Below are 20,140 nucleotides of genomic sequence, written 5' to 3' on the forward strand. Positions count from 1 at the left end.
AATTGCCTGAAAATAATGCTCTGTGCCATCTTATCCGAATGTCAGAATGAATTAGGGAGAACATTTCGTGAAGTTTTAAGATTACAGATTGTTTCGTAACTAGCTTTCTGCTGTTTGGTGAGGACAAACTGGATGGGTAAAAGTTTATAGGAATACTATAACCTTGTTTTAAGGGTGGATACTTAACCATTGTCAGGATGTCTCAACAGTTCAGCATATGTGAGTGAGACTTGTAGCAGTTTAAGCGCACATAAGTGCATTTCAGTGTTATCTGGAAATGTTACTCTGTAATTTTTTAAATAAGAATTGGTATAAGGCATTATGAGGTGAGAAAAAGGCTAGAAATGCTCATGAAGCTGCACCTTGAGTACTGTAGTACTGTTGAGTACTGAACAGCTTTGGGCCCCTCACTACAGGAAGGACATCGAGGCCCTGGAGTGTGTCCAGGGAAGGGCAATGAAGCTGGTGAAGGGCCTAAGGGCCTGGAGCACAAGTCCTGTGAGAAGCGGCTGGGGGAACTGGGGGTGTTTAGTCTGGAGAAGAGGAGGCTCAGGGAATACCTTATTGCTCTCTACAGCTACCTGAAGGGAAGGTGTGGGGAGCTGGAAGTTGGCTTCTTCTCGCAGGTGACTAGTGATAGGATTAGAGGGAATGGGCTCAAGTTGCACCAAGGGAGGTTTAGGTTGGAAATGAGGAGACATTTCTTCTTAGAAAGCGTGGTTAGTCATTGGAATGGGTTACCCAGGGAAGTGGTGGAGTCACCATCCCTGGGGGTGTTCCAGGAGAGTTTGGACATGGTGCTTAGGGAAATGGTTTAGTGGGTGACATCGGTAGTAGGGGGATGGTTGGACCAGGTGATGCTGGAGGTCTTTTCCAACCTTAGTGATTCTATGATTCTACATTAACACTAGAAACTTTACATATTTTCTGCAGCATAGAACACCTTCCATGGAAGCAGGTGCTGAACAGCCTTCCACCCTTCAGCTTGAAACATCACTGAAGACGGCAGAACAAAAAACCTTTGAAGCAAGGCGAGATATTTATAAAGAGAATCTTTTATATCTGCCACCCTCCCCTCCCCTCGCCACACCCCACCCCCGCCCCATGACGGCGCCGCCTCAGCGCGGCCGGAAGCGAGGGCAGGAGGAGAAGGGGGGCGGCGCCGTGCGGCGGTGGGGCCGCCGCCATTTTGTCAGCGCCGCCGGGCCGCGGGGCAGGGGCCGGGGCCGGGGCCGGGGCTCGGCTGGGCTCAGGCGGCTCCTCCCCTCCCCTGCCCTCCTTTGCCGGGGCGGAGCGGCGGGGCCGTGCCGGGTGAGGGGTGAGGGTGGTGGTGGTGGTGGTGGTGGTTCCCGGCATGTCGGCGTTCTCGGAGGCGGCGCTGGAGCGGAAGCTGTCGGAGCTGAGCAACTCTCAGCAGAGCGTGCAGACGCTGAGCCTCTGGCTCATCCACCACCGCAAGCACTCGGCGCTCATCGTCAGCGTGTGGGAGCGGGAGCTGCGCAAAGGTGAGCAATAAAATCCTCACGATTTTATTTTATTTTATTTTATTATTTTTTTTTTTTTTACCGGCTCCCCTCTGGGCCCTCGGTGAGGGGCTGGGGGCCTGGCGTGGCCCTCTCCGCTGTGGGAAGGGGAGGGAGGCAGCAAGCACGGGGTTTTTGTCTCTGATATTAATAAGGGTGGGCAGGGTTCCTCAGAGAGCTGCTTTTAGGCAGTGCCTCTCCTCTCGCCAGCTGTAGTGTTGGTGGCTGCTGCCTGGCATTGGCTTTGTCCATTTGTGCAGGCTGCTGAGGGTGGGCATGCTTCAGGGGATGAGCAATTAAACGCATCCCAAATGGTGTTTCCACAGTTCTTACCCAGTCACTAATACCAATAAGTCAGCACAATAAAGACTCATGTTCCTTCACCTGTCTTCAATATTTGATGTTGAGTGTGCATACTTAGATTCTTACGTGATTTTCCTTTTAACAGCACTGTTCTGGGGTTGAAAGGCAGAAATGGCCATGTGAAGGTTTATCTGACCTGACTGGAAAATAGCTTGATCACAAGTTGACACATTTAAGTATAAGTAAATAACCTGCTGGAGCTCCGCCTTGCTCTGGAACATATCACCAGAGCAGAGCTTCCAGTAGCTCCCTTTGGATCCCCATTACTATATGGTCCTTTAATGGGAAAAGTAGATAGGTTTCCAGGTGGAGAGGAAAAATAGAGCAGAGTCACTTCAGAACCTACAAAAGAGAAACCACAACTTTAGTTTTGAAGAACTGGAGTGGTTGACCTGCAGGAATGACATGTAGTAGAATGCAAAGGGTATGGCTGGATCATAATTACTTGTTTGGAGTGCATAAGTTCATAACAAACTGAACCACCCTTAAAATAAAAATCTTGTGTGTGAAACAATACTGAACTTTAGAGTATGTAATATGGAAATTGATTCCTATGTGCCCTGTAGCTTTTCAGCTGACTATTGTATTTGTATTTAAAATAGGCTTTTTGCACAAAATGATTTTTTTTTTATTTGCAGACCCAAGTTAAATGTTTTTTGTTCTCTAGAAGAAGGAATGTCATGTTAAGGGATATATTAATCCACAAATAGAATTATTTAAATCCGTTACAGATGAATTCCTCAAAAGGAATACATATTTGGTAGCATATTTGGTCTTACGAAATAAACTTTTTTCAGTATATGGTTGTTAGCAAGTTTTTTTGTTTTGTTTTTTTTTTTTTTTTTTCCCCAGTGTTCTGAGAGCATTGAATGTGTCTGCCATGTAAACCTCTGGTATTCCTGGGGGTTCAAGACAAACAGTTTGATGATCCGGGGTTCTGAATTATATCAGAAAGGTGTTTTAAACTAATTGGCACTCAGCTAGAGGTTTGGTTGCTTGTATTGATAACATGCACAATTCTCGTTCATAATAATCTATAATATCAGCTCTCAGTTCTGAACTTCTGAACTAGTATTGGCATAATTTGAATAATCGGAGAAATGAATTGCTCAAAACACGGGCTAAATGTTTGGAGGTGGCATTAAGAGACAGCGATAATGATCATCTTAAAGAAGAGCATTCCCATGAGTTCATTTCTCAGCTTTCAATGTCTGGCTTCCACTTTTACGCCTGTTCAGAGGCTTAAAAACTTAAAACTGAGGATGTAGTTCAGGAGCTGTAAATAAGCATAGATGCTGTAATTGTCTTTGTCTTCCATTTGTTGAACTGTCTTCCAGCTTTTGCTGCTTCAAGGTACAGTTTTTCTGGTGACCTCTTTGGAAGTCGGCCTTCAAGGGTGTGTGGAGAGCATGTGATAATCCAGCTCTGGTAGGAGAAAGTTAGCTGCTTTCAAGGTTCTGATGGGCTTTTGTGCTTTTAGGCCAGGTGCCTAAAGCATTTTTTTCATATGTTCCTCTACCACATCATCTGAAGCTGGCATGGCTAGGATACATGAAATATATTTTAATTTTCCACCTCTGACAGTAGCATCTAAGCTTCATAAATGTTAGCTTACACGTACCCAGTGCTAATCTTTGCAAATTGCAGCACAGAATTTTAAGAGTCTCAAGTCACTGTGTTTGTATGCTAAGCAGACGGCAGGTGGAAGGTGAGAAGGAAAACCAGCATGTTGTGCTGAAGTGACTTGCATGTAACACCACGAAGTAGAGTGCTGGCAGTGAGGCCGTAAGTAGACTAAGTTTAATGCTCTTGACTTGTCTATTCTGGGGAATACGGACAGAAAAATTTTTAGTTTTGTCCGCTGCTATTGCTACCGAGTGTTGTTCTGGAACTGTATGTTGCCTTTCTGGAGTTTTAGTTTGATCACCTTTTTTTGTTACTCCCTTCTCTGGACCTTCCTTTCAGGCTAGTGGAAGATTTTGCTGCCACATGACCTAGTTGACTGAGTTGAACAGAATACAGCATGATACTAAGTATTTCTGGATGCTTTCATTTTTGGTAAAAGTTCTCTTGTTTCAGATCAGATTGCAGGAACTTTCTAAGATGGCTTTAGATGTTGATGAAAACAAGCGCTAGGATCACAATTCTTTTGTTCCTAAGTGTATGGTTCTGATTCTTCCACTTTTAAAACAGTCATTGCCTTTATGTCATCTTGTATTAGAGACAAAGAAAGAGGTAGCGTACCTAAAGTGCACACGATACAGGCAACATAGATGTTGGGCAGTGTAAAATCATAATCCCCGTCTGTCTGCCTGGATAATGGGTTGCCTTCAGGTCCCGTGTTAGGATGTTTATCTTTACAGATCATCAGTTGTATGTGCCTTCACGTACAGGTTTCACACAGCTGAACTTAGAGTGATTCTCTTGGTAAAATCATGTACTTTGATGTAAACTCAGATTATGGGCAAAGCTTTCACATCTTTGGCGTAACTCAGAGGAGTTGGGGAACACTGGATTTGGGTAACTGAATTGCAGCGTTGCTCTGGTTGAGACAGTTGATGCAACTGATTGCTGAGTATGCATTACATGCATCTTCCCTGATACTGCTATAACTTTTATATGAAGTTCTTCTTTAAAATACTGGCAAGTATAATTCATAGGGTCATTCTTAAAAAATAAATAAATAAAGGAGTGATGTATTCTAGAATCAACTGTTTTGCCAAAATATTGAGAGCTCTGGATTGCTGAGAGACTCCTAGTAATCTTCACAAAAAAAAAAAAAAAGGGTAAGGAAGGGATATCATCATCAAATTACAGATTATAGAAATCATTTGCTTTTAGGGCCTGAGTGTAGAGAAGGGCATGCTGTTTAATGACTGACCTCAAATATGTGCTAATGAAAGATCTACTTAGGAACTGCACTGCTGAAGCTCAGTGCCTTTGCCTGAGATAATAAGTATTCCCAGCTCTACCTCTGTGCAAAACCACTCGGGTGTCACCCCAGGTACTCCATGTTTTGCTGTATGTAGTTGTGTTTGTTTGCTTTCATTTCTGCAAGGTACTGACTGTCTGTTGCTGTGATTAATGGAGAATAGATCCTGTAGTTCATCGATCTTTTGTTTGTTGTGGAATGATGATAAAAGATGCACCGAATGCATTTAACTTAAATTACTACTATAGTGATATAACAAAGATTTTTCCTGTTTTGACAGATTAGCAGAGGCCTTCAGTGACAAGAGAACAGCTTGTTTTCTGCTCTGATGGTGGTTAAATATTTGTTGCTTTTTTGCTGACAGTTTTGTGTGTGGTGCGAGTGCTGGAAATCTAACAAACCCAGTAATTAGTTTCTAAATAGATGCTTTCCCTGATGGAAAGCAGTGCTGGCGCAAAGGAGACTGAGGACAGTGTTGCAAGCTTAGGCCACTGCCTGTGTTAGTACTGGTGTATGCTGATCGTGAGTCTGCATTATTTTGAATTTCATAATTGATTTATGAAGTAAATATTTTGGTGAGGAGGATGCTCTTCCAGTACCGCATTTGTACTATGTCTTGCTAGCGTAATCTGTCATTGCAGGTTGAATTTCTGTTCTAGAAGAAGTGGGAGACTTTTTTTCTGGTACTTGGCAGTTGCGTGATTGTTTCACTGTAATGGGTGTGGGTTAACTTGAGTGATATTGTTGCCACATCATCTAATTATTTTTATGGAGACTATTTGATTAGGGGCTAGGGAGAATTTTGTAAAGGCTTGGAAGGTGTGTCCACTGAGGGAAAAGATCCTGCTTCAGCTGTATTTCAGATGAAATGTAACAGTTGAAGTAACATACTTAATTACTTAACTAATCAGTAAGCTTATAGCTTCTAAGTGGTACTAATTAATTAACCAAAATGTGAATACTACAGTCAATCTCAAAATGCAAATGGTGGGCCTGTTAAAACCTTTTCATGTTGTGTCCATAAAGAGATTGTCTTGCAGGGAGTTTCTTAACAAGGTAGTGCATTTATACAGTTGTTTTAAGCCTGCAGCAACTGAGTGGCTGCAAAAAACAAACAAACAAAACAAAAAAAAGAAACAACCACACCACACTTATGAACAACAAATAAGAGTCTCTTCTGAGATGGAGACTGACTTTTTTTGTATTTGCAAATTAGGTATGTTCTCTCGCATCCATCTGTTGCTCCTGGATTTCAGGATTCTTTGCACCTGCAGGTTTTGTTTTGTCTATTTTTGTGGTGTTTTATTTTTGGGCTTGTGGTTTTTTTTTTTTTTTTTTTTAATGAAAACGTCAATCCCAAAATTCAAAGCATCAGCCTTCCAGGAGGCTCCATCTGATACTCATTGTGATGGGTTTAAAATATGTTCTGTTTAAAGTGGGGGAAATTAAGCGTTTGATTTCTATGAACAGTAATATGGTGCTTTTTATTTCAGGCTCCAGTTAGTTGTACTTCGTACCTCTTTTACCTGTTAACTCTTTTTCTGTTAGGTTTTCCGTGTCCAGTTATCATTTGGAATTTACATGCTAGTGATTTCTTAATAGACCTGTCGTGTGGCGTCTTTAATTTCACATTCAGGTACCTGTTTCCTGAGAGCTTTACATAGCATCTTAGGGATAAATCAGTCTCAGAAACTGGTGCATAAACCCCATGTAAACACCTGATTTCTTGTTTTGGCTGTCACCTCTGTCACCACCTGTGTCACACCATTCTTTGTCTTCACTGCAAAGCTTACCCAGGTTTGCAGAGTCAGTGTATATCATCTTTGAGACAGCTACAATAATGTGAGTACACTTGTGCCAGTACATGGGGATATATTTTTAGCACTTGACTGCCATTTAACCTGCTGTTCCAGCTTACTCTGCTCAAAGCTCTTTTCTTGGTATGAGTTGAAGCCATTCAGTGGTAGAAGCAGCAAGTATTTTTGCTTATTTGTAATTTTTTGTTTTTCTGTTTGTCTGTAGTGTTTGGGCCCTCACTCGTTCTAGCTGTTGGCATTGATGCAGTGCATTTTTCTCATCCTTGTGGTTGTGGCAGTTGCTTGATGCTACAGAAAATCGTAAGATAAAAGATCTTGGTAGGCAGATTGAGAGGGCCTGGCGATACTGAAACTGCATTTGAAAGTTGTGCTGAATTGCTCAGAGTCAGCTGCTTTGGTGCCAGGCCACAGCCGAAAGTGATGGAAATACTTTGCCCTGCAGATGTGAAGTGTATTTCAGGAAACAGTTTGCTGATTTTAAAGTGGTTGTTTTCAGTAGTAGGTAGTGTAGTTTTTCTTCCAAGAGAGGGGATCTTTCACTACAGATGGTTTTAAGGTTGCTTTACCTAATGGTGGCATTGTATCAGTGGTTAATGTGGTAGACTTAAGAAAATAAATGGATTTTTGCTTTCTTTTATTAAAAAAAAAGAAAGATTTTTGATCATAGTGTACTGATTTTCACTGGTTAGTAGGTGATACTGAGGAGGTAAATAAGGTACTTAAGATGGTGTTGCTTGTGGGAATCCAAATGAAGCTTCCCTTTGCAAAAAGGTTCAGAGATCAACCAGAAGCAAATGTTCAAGATGAATACAGGTTGTTGAATTAGAAAATTATATTTGTAACATGTGCTTTATAAGATGGCCTGTGTTCGTGAGCAACAGGTTGCCAATGTAAGAAGCTTTTGCACATTTGGATGTGTAATACAACCTGTATTACTAATTAATAATTACTAATGTAAGTGTCTGTATGCTGTGTTCCCTTCCACTGATAGCTTCCAAACCCAAAGTCAGGGTGCCTGGACCATCAAACCTTGAGCATATTGTGTAAGGTAATCTCCTTGCCCTCTTTGATAAAGAAGCACAGGAGTTCTCAAACCTTGGTAAAATTCAACAGGAGAATTAGGTTATTGTGCGATGTTGAATACATGACCTAACTTTTCCATGACAGAAGGTTAATGAATTTTCGGATTGTACTTTTATGGGAAATCTTATCTCTGAATTGTCTTTGGATGATAGCCTCAAGTTACTTTTTACAGATGTGCTTGCAGTCATGTCACCAGAAATCACGCACCTAATCAGCTTGCATAAATGCTTGGTTAGTGTGAAGGGTCAGATGTAATGCACTTAAGTTTCAGTGCTGCTTTGCTTAGATAACACTGGGATTTGTAACGAAAAGCTTGAAAGCTTGCCAGGTTTGTACAAGATGTCACGTAACTTACAGGTATGAAGCATGTTACGGCACAGGAGGTATCTCATGGGTTTTGGGAGAAGTGCTGACGCTCATACTCTGCTCTTTGTAGACTAACGTAATTCCAAAAAAAACCTGAATCAAATTCTTACCTAAATCCATATTAGGGAACTTAACTTAAAAAACCACCACCACCAACAACAAAAAAAAACAGAGCTGGTAACCAATGCAGGGTTTTAAGCTATTGATGCTCATTTTCACAAAACCTCTTGTTCAGTGTTACTTGTGTTTGAGGTCTGTTGATGCAGCAGAGCCAGCCTGTAGATATTTAAAGCCTGACTTGATGTTTTTCAGGTGTGTCAATGGTCTATTCACTTGTAGCGGGATGTAAGTGAAATCCCTTGTTGCCTGCCTGTTTTCTGAAGTTTCTTGCAAATAGTCATGGATGCACTGGAAAGAGTCCAATGGAGGGCCACCAAGATGATCACAGGACTGGACCAGCTCTCCTGTGAGGAAAGGCTGAGAGAGGTGAGACTGCTCAGCCTGGAGAAGAGGAGGCTCAGAGAGGATTGTGTCAGTGTGCACACGTTCCTGAAATGCTGCCAAGAAGACAGAGTCAGGCTAGGCTTCCTTCAGTGGTGCCCACAAAATGCAGTGGGCACAAACTGGAACACAGGAGGTTCATTTTGAGTATCAGGAAGCTCTTCTGTACTGAGCAGTGTTACAGGTAGCCGAGAGGCTGTGGAGTCTCCTTCTCTGGAGATACTCAAAAGCCACTTGCACACAGTCCTAAGCAGTCTGCTTTAGGAGGCCCTGCTTGAGCAGGGGGTTGGACCAGACGGCCTCCAGAGCTCACTGCCAACCTCAGCCATTCTGTGTGTGTGTGAAACATCCATCACTCCTGGGGAAGAGGTGTGCAACTGCATGACACTAAAAGGCCTGTTTCTGGTAACCTCCATGGGAGCTCAGTTTCTGGTGCCAAGGTAACTTGGAGAAGAAGAACCTGGGTGATGATGCTTGCCAGAGTTAACCTCAGTGAAATAACAAGCTTCCTGCATTACCAAGAAGTCCTTCCCAGGCTGCTAGAGTTTCTTGCACTAAAGTGGTGGTGACTCTTGGGCATTAGAGTTCTCTAAGTACTGTGAACTCAAGCACGCAATTTCAGGGTATCTGTGTTGGACTGGAAGAGAACCAGCAATACCCAGGTCAGGTTAAAATGTGCTTGCAAGAGGCATAAATTTCCGAAAGCTGCAACTTGGTAGTGAGGATGCTAAGTTGGGTACAGTAGATGCCTGACTGTCCTAGCTGCAGGTGAAATACCATGAATAACTGCGAAGTATTCAGAGCAATTGAAATGTCAGATGCATTTGTGGAACAGACTTGGTTTCAGTTTGTCAGGTGCTGACCCCAGTTAGTGTCATTATGGATGCTTTAAGGGGAATCTTCTTATTATGGCCCTTAGACCAGCCAGCGCTGTGGACCTGGTAAAACGTTTCAGAATCCGGTGTTTCTGGGAGCTGCTTTGGCGACTGTGGAAGCAGATTAATGATAAATTTGAGACAAGCAGAAAAGTTGTGTGAGCACTGCACAGAGCTTTCGAAAACCTGAGTTAGTCCAACAGGGATACTGAGCAATTTCATGTTTGCAGCCTGCACTGTTAGTGTACCGGTGACGCTACCAGCTAGCTACTTCTAACAGCGCTCTGGCAGTACCTGCACCTTTCAGATCCTCCTTTAGCCTAAGATCAGACATACTTTGCTTTCAGTTTCTTTTGATGGTGCGTTTCTAATAACCTTGCCCAGCACTGAGGACACTTCTTTTTGCTTAATTTGTCTGACTGCCGTGTGATCCATCTTGGTGTTCTGACGTGTATCAAAGCCCAGGGCTGGAAAGTTAGTGCCACTGCTGCTAGAGACAGATGCTTGAAACAGAATTTTTCAGAACAGGTCTGGAATTGAGCTTTGTATTTCAGGTTCAGTAGTTAATTTGCAGTTCTAGTGGCAGTAGGACACCTTAGGATTCTTTGTCAGTTCAGAGTTGCCAGCCTCATTTGCTAAAGGTTACGTTGCTCTGGAGGCTTATGCGTAAGGTGGGATGGTAGGAGGCCAGTGTGTGACTCCTGAAGACTTGTGAAGTGGAAAGGAACGCTTCTTGAAGGTAGGCAGAATATTTAACTTCTGAATTTTGTGCAGAGCATTCTTAAAGCAGGAAGAATTTAAATGTACCTTGCAATATTTTTATGAACATAAAGGCAGTATGTTAGTTGAATTTCTTACCAAAGCCAGAGATGACTGAAGTGCTTTAAGGATTTTTTTTGTTCATTAAATGCATCTTCAGTACTGTTAAGTAGCAGAAGGAGGCTGAAAAGGTAATGTTAGTGGAAACAAGGTCAAAAGTGACTGAGTTTTAGCATGCTTTTTCTAAATGTTATTTGTTGATCTCTTTATTGTAGTGAACAGACAAAAATCTGGGCTTTGTGGGAATTGCTATCACCTGACTTGGTGGCACTGCATACGTCTCCAGATTTTGTGACTCAGTTGATTCGTTTCGTTGCTGGAAGCATGAAAGTTGAGATCCATCACATTCACTGGAACTGGAGTCCTAATTTGGGGCTCCTTTGAGAAACTGGGGGCAGCGGGGTCAGGTCTGCTGAGAGGCCTGGTCTGGTTCATTTTGGTGCAGCCATAAGACAAACTGTTTTTTCAGATTGCCGTTCTTTAATAATTCAAACCTTTCTGTGTTAGAACTAAGTTACCTGAAGCATGGGTAGGAGATGTGTTGCTATATTAACAACCAGTTTTTAATACAGAAATAAGGTAGCATACATCTATAAAAATCTACATTTTTTACTTTAAGGAGATTTTGACCTAAATAAATTAATGTGCTGGGTGCTGATGTGTAGTGACTTGCCTGACTGGGGGAAACCTTTAATAGATCCACCTGTGTCTAGCACTTCCAAACTAGCTTCTCTTTGCCACTTGTTAGTTTCCTTCATTTCCGAAAGACGGGTGCATTTTTACTTTTAATACAGGTGTTTTTCACTTTGTTCAGACTTGTGTTAACTTCTTGGGTATGTCTGTCCAAGATGAATTCAGTATTCAAAGTAGAAGTTCTTTAGAGGATTTCTTCTGTAGCGCAAAATTCATATTCAGAAACACTACATTAGAGTGGAAATACCTCAACACTGAGTGTGTGTGTGTGTGTAAAGGGGGGTCACCCTCTGGCATGTTTAAGAGATGGGAGTGGAAGTGAACAAAATGAAATCATTTGGGGAACTGAGTACAAGTTTGGGATGATAATAATACAAATGCCTAGACTGGATTTACCACGGTACTCCTTTCTCTGAGAGGACAGAAAATAATAAGTCTTTTCATTCAAGAGGAACTTATTTTTCAAGTGAGAGCATACACACTGAGGCTGTGTGGCTGTTGCAGATACTGAAGATTTTTCTGGTATTAACGCAAGATTAGAAGAGTTACAATAAGAGCTGCAGCTCTGAAATTCATAGACTAATAAAGACTAGGTGAAGTGTGAATGGCAATTTAAAATTGCTGAGTAACAATGCGGGATACAATTTCAAAAATAACCTCTAAGGTGGAAACTTTAATTATATTGCAAATTGATGGGATTGGGGTAAAATGCTTAAGATGCTTGGAGAACTACAGCAGACAAAGTGATTTTTGAAAATGTGTTTCATGAGATGCCAGGTGCAGGCACATGAATGTTTTAGTGATTTGGCAATGAGGGGTGTAACAAATTGGTGTGGAGAGGTTGATTAGGAATTGACCATTTGGTTTGCTCAAATCTGAGGAGTTAGGTCAGAGTGAAATTCAAACCGAAAGAATGAGGTTCTTCATGTGAATGATAGCAGACCCGTGAAGCTCCTTGTTAGAGGACTTGGTGGGAGTAAAGAACTTTTGTAGACTCAAGGAGATGCTGAAATACTTGGAACAAATCCATGAAGGTTTCCAAATAAGTCAGTCACATCAGGCTCAGAAAAACACCTGAAAGTATGAAGAACATTTGGGGATATCATGTTTTTATATAATTGCTTTCAAAGATGGGGCTAGAGGGAACTTGTCAGCTTATGAAGGAGGAAGAATGTGAGCAAAGAGTTACAGCAGAAGAGAGGGAAAAGCCACTGTACAGCTTTAAATACAAAATTAAAACAAAATATAAGTGGTAATGAAAATAAGAAAAACATGTAATTTGTCTTTTGCATTTACCGTAGATATGGAAAACTGTGTTAGTTGGAAGAACTTACATTTCTAATTATTCTGGTTTGTTCTTTTTTATTAGCAAAACCAAATAGGAAGCTGACATTCCTGTACTTGGCCAATGATGTCATACAGAACAGCAAAAGGAAAGGACCAGAATTTACAAAAGACTTTGCTCCAGTAATAGTGGAGGCTTTTAAGCATGTTTCAAGGTACAGTAACTGTTACATGCAGTGTCCTTCATCACACTTGATTTGAGGGGGATTTAGAGCAGCCTTCAGCTCATCCCTTCTGGTGTGGCTAGTCCTTGTGAGCTAATTCTGTGTCTGAAGTCATGTTAATTTATTTAGTGTTCATCTGATCTTGGAGAGTGTCGTGGTTTAACCCGGCCGGCAGCTAAACACCACGCAGCCGTTCGCTCACCCTCCCCCCTCCCTCTCTGGGACGGGGGAGAGAGATGGAAAGTGAAGCCTGTGAGTTGAGATAAAGACAGTTTAATAAGACAGGAAAATAATAATAATAATAATACAATGATGATAATAGTACTCCTACTAATAATGTGTACAAACAAGTGATGCACAATGCAATTGCTCACCACCCGCTGACCGATGCCCAGCCTAACCCCGAGCAGTCCGGCCCCCTCCCCCGGCTAGCCACCCCTATATATTGTTTAGCATGACGTCAGATGGTATGGAATACCCCTCTGGCTAGTTTGGGTCACCTGTCCTGGGTCTGTCCCCTCCCAGCTCTTACTGCACCCCCCAGCCTGCCTGTTGGCAGGACAGAGCAAAAGGCTGAGATGTCCTTGGCTTGGTATAAGCACTGCTCTGCAACAATTAAAACATCGGGGTGTTATCAGCACTCTTCTCATCCCAAGCCAAAACACAGCATTCCACCAGCTACTAGGAAGAAAATTAACTCTGTTCTAACTGAAACCAGGACAGAGAGTCTTAATGCTATTAGATGAAGTTACGCTGTAAATTCATCTGTATTCAATCATTTTTGCCTTCAAGTGTTAGCCCTGCCTTAAATTAGGTCTTACTTTTCAGTCTGCATTTATATGCTACAGCAGTTTGATATGTCTCGTTACTAGTATTCATGATTTGTTTTTCCCCAGCAGATATCCCTCTTGTTGTATGACAAGGACGCCCAGGTCTTGATGCAGAATTGTTTTCATATAAAGCTTTAGAGCTGTTAAAGCAATGCAAAACTATTTACAGTGTTTATATAATAAGGGTACAGGCCTAGTATGGATTGAACAAACAAATAGAAGCAAGGGATTGGGAGCTGACTTTTTGCTTAGTTGTGCTTGCGAAGACATCTTGAACTGGTCTCTTCTCTGTAAAATGTAGTTCTGTTATTTTCTGAGGTTATTAAACTTCTCTTACTTTGATGTTGATAAAGTATGCCGACATCCTTCAGTGAAAGATAGTCATGCTGTAGTAGTCTGATTGTGCTGTATTTTTACTTGGTGCTGATTTCTGCTTTTTTCCTTGTAACAGTGAGTCTGATGAAAGTTGTAAAAAGCACCTTGGCCGAGTGCTGTCTATCTGGGAAGAAAGGTCTGTTTATGAAAACGATGTGTTAGAACAACTTAGGCAAGCATTGTGTAAGTATTTTGTGTGTGTATGAAAACTCAGCCTCTTGTTTGAGGAGCCAGAGAAATAACATTTCAGTTTGTTTTCATTTAGATGGAGACAGAAAGGTGAGGAAGCGTACATATGAACAGATAAAAGTTGATGAAAATAACTGTTCACCTCGAAGTTCTCCCACTGACCCTCCACAGGTAAAATAACATCTATAGAACTCTGTATTTGCAAATGTTTTGATACAAATTATTCAGCTGCTCTTGTTTTTCAGTGGGTCTCTGCTTTTCTTTTTAATTAGTTACTTTTTATGAGCAAAGGTGACTAGACCCCTTTCTTTAGTCCAAGTGACTGAACTTTGCCCCAGTAGGATGCAAGATTATCCCAGTATTGTGCTCAGTTATATTTTATGACCTGTATTAGCTTTGTAAGGAGAGACTGCTGTGCTTTTTTACCTGTCCCTACAACCTTCTCATACCAAGGTAAGATGAATCTTATTGGCTACATAAGTTTATTTCCTAAAGATACCTCATGCTGGGAATCTTCATTCTTCTATGAAAAGGTAGTTTAACATTACATTGATTTTTTTTTTCTGGACTACAAAGGATCTGTTGGCATTGCAACACTTTCTAGTTACAGTTTCTGAACAATAGTTAGAAAACTATCCTGTCATTTACTACCCGTTTGTGAGGTGTAATCCACCAAAGAGTTGTAGACAGTATTCATCTTCAGCCCTTGTCAAACTTTTCTTTGAAGTATTTCAGGCTAGAAGTTGGAGTTCAGACATTGAGCATGCTGTAGTAGTCAGTTTGACACTAAAGCAGAATATATGTACTGTATCTTGCTTTGTTTGTCTGTCTTTTAGCATTAGTTCTGATTGGTTCTCATTTTAGGTTGTCATTTGGTTTCCAGGGTGGGAACAAAGATAAGTAGAACTTCAATGAAAAGTCTATTTTAGGAAAGTGGTCTTTAAAACTAGGAAGACTGAAACATTCTTCTGAGAACTTGTATTTTTTTGTCTGAGAGGGGATAGATGTCAATATGATGCTGATGCCATAAATGTTTTTAAAAATGCCATCAGATTGATTCAATAAGCTTGTGATACACTGTTTTTTTACTAGAATTTGTTTACTTAAACTAGTTCTTGATCTTCCATGCTTTTTTCAGACCACAGATCTCATTAGAGCGTTACAAGAACTAGAAAATGCTGCCTCTGGGGATGCAGCAGTTCATCAGAGAATAGCCTCTTTGCCTCTAGAGGTCCAAGATGTGTCCCTATTAGACAGGATAACAGGTGAGGGTTGGGGATCTAGTAAATGAAATGCTGTTATGCAAACTCAACAACATAGAATGAAATCATGCTTTACCTCTTTCTCTCTGCTTGCTTTTTAGATAAGGAATCTGGAGAGCAACTTTCCAAAATGGTAGATGATGCATGTATGTTGCTGGCGGATTACAATGGCAGGTTGGCAGCTGAAATAGATGATAGAAAACAGCTAACTCGAATGTTGTCAGACTTCCTGCGATGTCAAAAAGAATTCCTTGCAGAGAAAGAACATAAGCTGGAAGTGCGTAATGTTTTGTTTTAGTCCATTCTTTGCTCTAGCTTGATCTTGCAAATGTTTTCAGTTTGCCTAAACAGCTTTTTTTCTCCAAAGGTAAATATTTAATTGCCAGTTAGGTCTTTGTATCCAGCATGTTATTAATGAGACTTATTTGGTTCTAGGATTCTAAATCTATTAAACCAGCTCAACTTTAGGTAATATTACCGCTTCAATCACTTCAGTGTTCGTCTTTTTGTGTTTTAGGATGTTTGGTCTGCGCAGTATGTAAAGGCTTAATTTTACTTGTGCAGGTAGAAAATCTTACCCTTAATGGTACAAACTTTACTCCATGCAGAATTAACTTTTTCTTGTTCTTTTTATTTATTGTTGTAAGTCTTAACTATGTATTACATGGTATAATATCCTTTGTGTGAAAGGGCTTGATCTTTCTGGTAGTCAAAGGTTTGTGAAGTCACGTAAAGGATAAGAATTCAATTACTGGCTTCTACATAACTTTTTAACCTGACTTGGGTATCTATTAATCTTAGTAAAACATAACTTTAGGTTCTTTAGCCTCTAATACAACTGATTACCAGCATTTTTAGCACTGGGACCAGTAGGATAGGACAAATTGTTGGTAAAAGAGGGAAGCCAAGTGAACAGCTCACTGTGAGTGGGTGATCTACTGAGTTACCCCATTCCTCACTATTACCAGTCACTTGTTTTGTTTTCCTATTGAGTAATACTGCCAAAACCCCTGGTGAACATTCTGCCTTTCTTAAACAGTTCTATAATTTCACATCCATTGCTTCCCAAATCCCTTCTCTAAACTATGAGACATAAATTCAAGCCCTGACTTGGGTAATAGAGCAATAAAATTGAAGCTGCCTTGTTTTGCAAGGGGGAAAATAGCTGTACATTTGCAGTGCCCTGTAACTGCAGCATATGTGCATAATCTTTATGTTCACGAATTAATTGCTTTTCAGGTTTCATGTAATACAGGCTTATCATGAAAACTTTTTTCACTTCGGTTTCTTTATGCTTTTGTAACCTCATAACTTGAGTTCAGTCAGGTCCTGTGTCCTGGCTTGGGAAAATGCTGTTCATGATGCATCTGAAGTTATGTTATTTCTAGGCTGCTCTTGTTTCCTGACTTCCTTTGCTCTGTGCCTCACAGAAAAGGAATTGATGAAGCTTTTTCCTGCTAACTTCACTGTATTTATCTTCACCCAAGGGGGAAGAATATCAACCAACTTCACATAAGATAGATGGCACTCATGGTAGCGTTGATCGCACTAGCAACTGATCCAACTGCACAAAGGAACCTGAAAGAACAGGAAACCTTAAATGATTACATTCTTAGTGAAACTGAGAGATGTTACCTACTGTTGACCTGGTTTAATAGGATTTGAATTTCCAGAGAATTCTTGGTGTCTTTAAACTCTAGACTGGAGCTTTAGACCTAAATTTGCAGGTCTCTTTTCTTGTGAGGAAAGTTTACAGGTGAGTGACTTGGAATAACCAATCTTTGCATTAGTACTTTTTTTTAATAGTTGTTGCTATAATAGTTATTTCTAAACAGAACTTAATGATTCCCACCAAAATCAAGGTAACATATGCATTAGCATTGAACCTTGACAGGAAATTTTGGCAACAGATAAATAATATGAGCTATTATGTCTACACCAGGAGCTAACCGTACTGCTTAGTAGGTGACTTTCATAACTCTGCTCTGGGTAAGTAGTGTCGTTTTTAACTCTTAAATTATGTTTTCTTTAACATCTGTCTAGCTTCTGTTGCAGGTGGTGGACATGGACCTATCTCCTAATGATGTCACCATCCATTAGTACACACATCCTGCTAAAAATAAATTTAAGAATCAAAATCTTGTATTGTCTGTTGTTTTTGAAAACTGAAGGGGAGGAATCCTGTAACTACTCATACTAGACCTCTGCTATTGTCATCTATCTTCTCACAAACATGACTGAATTTATGCCTGAGATGGATGAGCGTTTATCCAGTGCCATTCCTTTTTCTTCAAAAGTAAAACTTTCACGTGGTTGTTCTTAAAATTCACAAGTCCTTTTGGTTAAATCATTCCAAGATCCAAATGCAGGAATCTGGGTGTCACTTGCATTGAAGTTGCCATAACCAAAAGCAAAGAACTGTGAAAACAAGACTTTGTCAGACTTCAGCTATTTAACTTACACTGTAGTTAATGGGCTTATATGAACATCAGAAATGATGGGTGGTGGATGTAGAAGTTGTCCTTCACAAGTGCAGTAAAGAACTTTATTGAGGTAAATCTATGCAGGTAACAGAGGAGAGGTATATTTTATAATTGCTCTTATGCCCCTTCAGGAACCCCCTCAAATTTAGGATTGCCCTAAAGGGCATTTTCCCTTCACCTTTGTAAGTTTTAAAGAAGTATAAATATTTGAGATTTAGCGTACTGCAGTTGTATTTGGAAACTTATCTGGCATTTATAGCTAGGCATATTTCTGTCTTAGAGAAGACGGACACTTTTGCAGAAAGATTTTGTAGGAACATATTTTTTCCAGAACCTCGAGGATTAATATTTTCTATTTTCTACTTCGATTCATTCCTTTCTATCTGCCTCCTTGTTGCACCCCTGTCCTGCCCCTTTGCCCATTTTTTAGTTTTTGTTGGTTAATCTGTCGGTCTCACTGAAGGCTGGGGAAGAGATATTTATGTTGTGCAGGAACAGAGAACTAGCTATACACAAATCAAGGTGCCCTTATGTCTGTGTGATAAAGACCGTGCTGTAGGTTTTCTAGAATGAACATGACCTTAAAAATACAGGGATGGCATAAACAAGAGAAGTACTTGATTTACTATTGCTTTGCTTTTGCTACTTCCACAGTCTTATTGTAGGCTCTTACTAAATTTCAAGTAAAGGCTTTGGTAGTGTGGAATCTTACATGACTTACAAGCGTGGGCGGGAGGTAATACTACCTTTTTTTCCTAGAAAAATGCTTCAAGACAGCCTGCTCTCAACTGTGTTTGTTAGAAAAAACATAGCATTGCTACACTTAGCATATGCTGGGTGACTCAATTTCTTGCATAAGGTTTATAACTACTTACCACCTTAAATTTGGCAATATTATTCTCACAAAATCTGAGTTTTTATGGAGGAAATGCTATGCTAGGAGGCCTGCTGTGTTTCAGCAGCTTGCATTTAATTAAGATGTTTGATGTTTTCTTGCATTCCTTATTTTATACAGCTATATAAACAATATTCACATCCCTGCACTCTCACATCTGGTTATAATTGTGGTTTCTTAGCATGTTGAGAGAATAGAATATGTTCAATGCACTTTTATTTAATGGTTGAGCTTTATGGCTCAATATAACTTAACTTGTCTTCCTAAAAGTTTTAATTCTGTTGTTGAATTTTACGGGTAAACAGCAAGCAGTTTCTCATCCCAGCCTGCAGCCCTGGAGTTGAAGGCTCTTTGCTTTGTTCAGTTAGTTCCAGCTTAATGGTTTCAAATATGTGAAGGAAGTCAGGGGTGGTAGTGGTATATTATAACAGGCCTTTGATGTTCAGGTTTTGTTTCTTAGTGCAAGACTGGACTGATGCTACAGTCTACTGTTTTCATCATGGTCTTGGCTAACAGTAAAGGCATCACAGGTAGTTTAGTGCTTTCATTGCAGTTTTTTCTTTAGACCCCTTATACTCACCTAATACATTTTTGCCAGCTTGTTTCATGCAGTGCCACGTGAACTTAGGGTGATAGATTCAGTCATTAACTTCTTAAGTCCACTTGAAGTAATTGGAATTAATTTGTAACTTTGCAGCTGAACAGCTGAAGTCTTTTGCTGTGTTTTGCTCAAAGTTGAGGAAGATTAACTTGTAGTATGAATCCTACGCTGCTTTATGGTTTAGGATGGAGTTTGCTGTGCAGCATTGTAGGAGATCTGCAAATCCCTATGCGTGGCAGAACCACAGGTTAATCTTGAATTGGAACCAAGCTGTACTGTAACTGTTGTTAGCAGTGCAATGATGACAAAATGGTTAGTTGGGAAATAGCAGGGTGTTTTCAAGAAGGCTTATCCATGCTGGATCAGGACTGTTCTGGGGATTTAAGGTCCTCTGATACTATGTTGGCAATGGAAGTCTCTCTAAGTAAGGATACCAAATATTTGTTCTATACTGTGGTTTCTTTTGACGTTGTGAATCATCACATTTATTTCTATTCAGGATTAAAGCTGAGGGAATTGAATCTGGATCGAGAATGCTTTCAGTTCAGGGTAGTGTGACTTCTCCAGAAAGAGGTGGTCAATTCAGATACTCATGGGCTGAGGAGAGCATGAATTTGGATCACTAAAAGGAAAAAAAAGGAGGAGACGCTTCACTAGGACTCTCTTGTGGGCCAATGTCAAGTCATCTTCACTGTTTTTCTTTGAGAAATGTATGTTACTGTTATCCATCAGGAGAGGATTGTAGACTACGGATCTCTGGTGAATAGATTCACTTCACTGTAGTTACCATACCCTGTACAAAACGAAATAGGACTCAGAAACAGACCCCTGTGCTTAGAGATTGGTGTAGACCTGTTCAGAGCCCTTCCTCGTACTGACCACTTGAGATCTGTCATGTGGTGTAAATGTCTTGAGGCTCTATTCCTCTTGAGTTGCACAGCGCAAGTCCTTTACTGAATTTATAATCACTGAGGTTCAGTGATCTTCAAAAAAGATACAATATCAAGATCAGTGAGTTTGCATTA

General features: G+C 40.5%; 1 protein-coding gene across 1 annotated transcript in view; it reads left to right on the top strand.

Annotated features, from left to right (window-relative positions):
- The first annotated feature begins 1,329 nt into the window (after positions 1 to 1,329).
- RPRD1A (regulation of nuclear pre-mRNA domain containing 1A) overlaps positions 1,330 to 20,140 on the top strand; it is a 42,835-nt gene continuing 24,024 nt past the window's right edge. Inside the window, exons 1-6 of the mRNA XM_032180799.1 lie at positions 1,330 to 1,505; positions 12,342 to 12,471; positions 13,762 to 13,868; positions 13,951 to 14,045; positions 15,013 to 15,139; positions 15,238 to 15,413. Of these exons, the coding sequence (XP_032036690.1) occupies positions 1,355 to 1,505; positions 12,342 to 12,471; positions 13,762 to 13,868; positions 13,951 to 14,045; positions 15,013 to 15,139; positions 15,238 to 15,413 (786 nt within the window). The 5' untranslated portion in view covers positions 1,330 to 1,354. The remainder of the gene's footprint in view (positions 1,506 to 12,341; positions 12,472 to 13,761; positions 13,869 to 13,950; positions 14,046 to 15,012; positions 15,140 to 15,237; positions 15,414 to 20,140) is intronic.

The sequence above is a fragment of the Aythya fuligula genome, chromosome 2, assembly GCF_009819795.1.
Source record: "Aythya fuligula isolate bAytFul2 chromosome 2, bAytFul2.pri, whole genome shotgun sequence".
Classification (NCBI taxonomy): Eukaryota; Metazoa; Chordata; class Aves; order Anseriformes; family Anatidae; genus Aythya; species Aythya fuligula.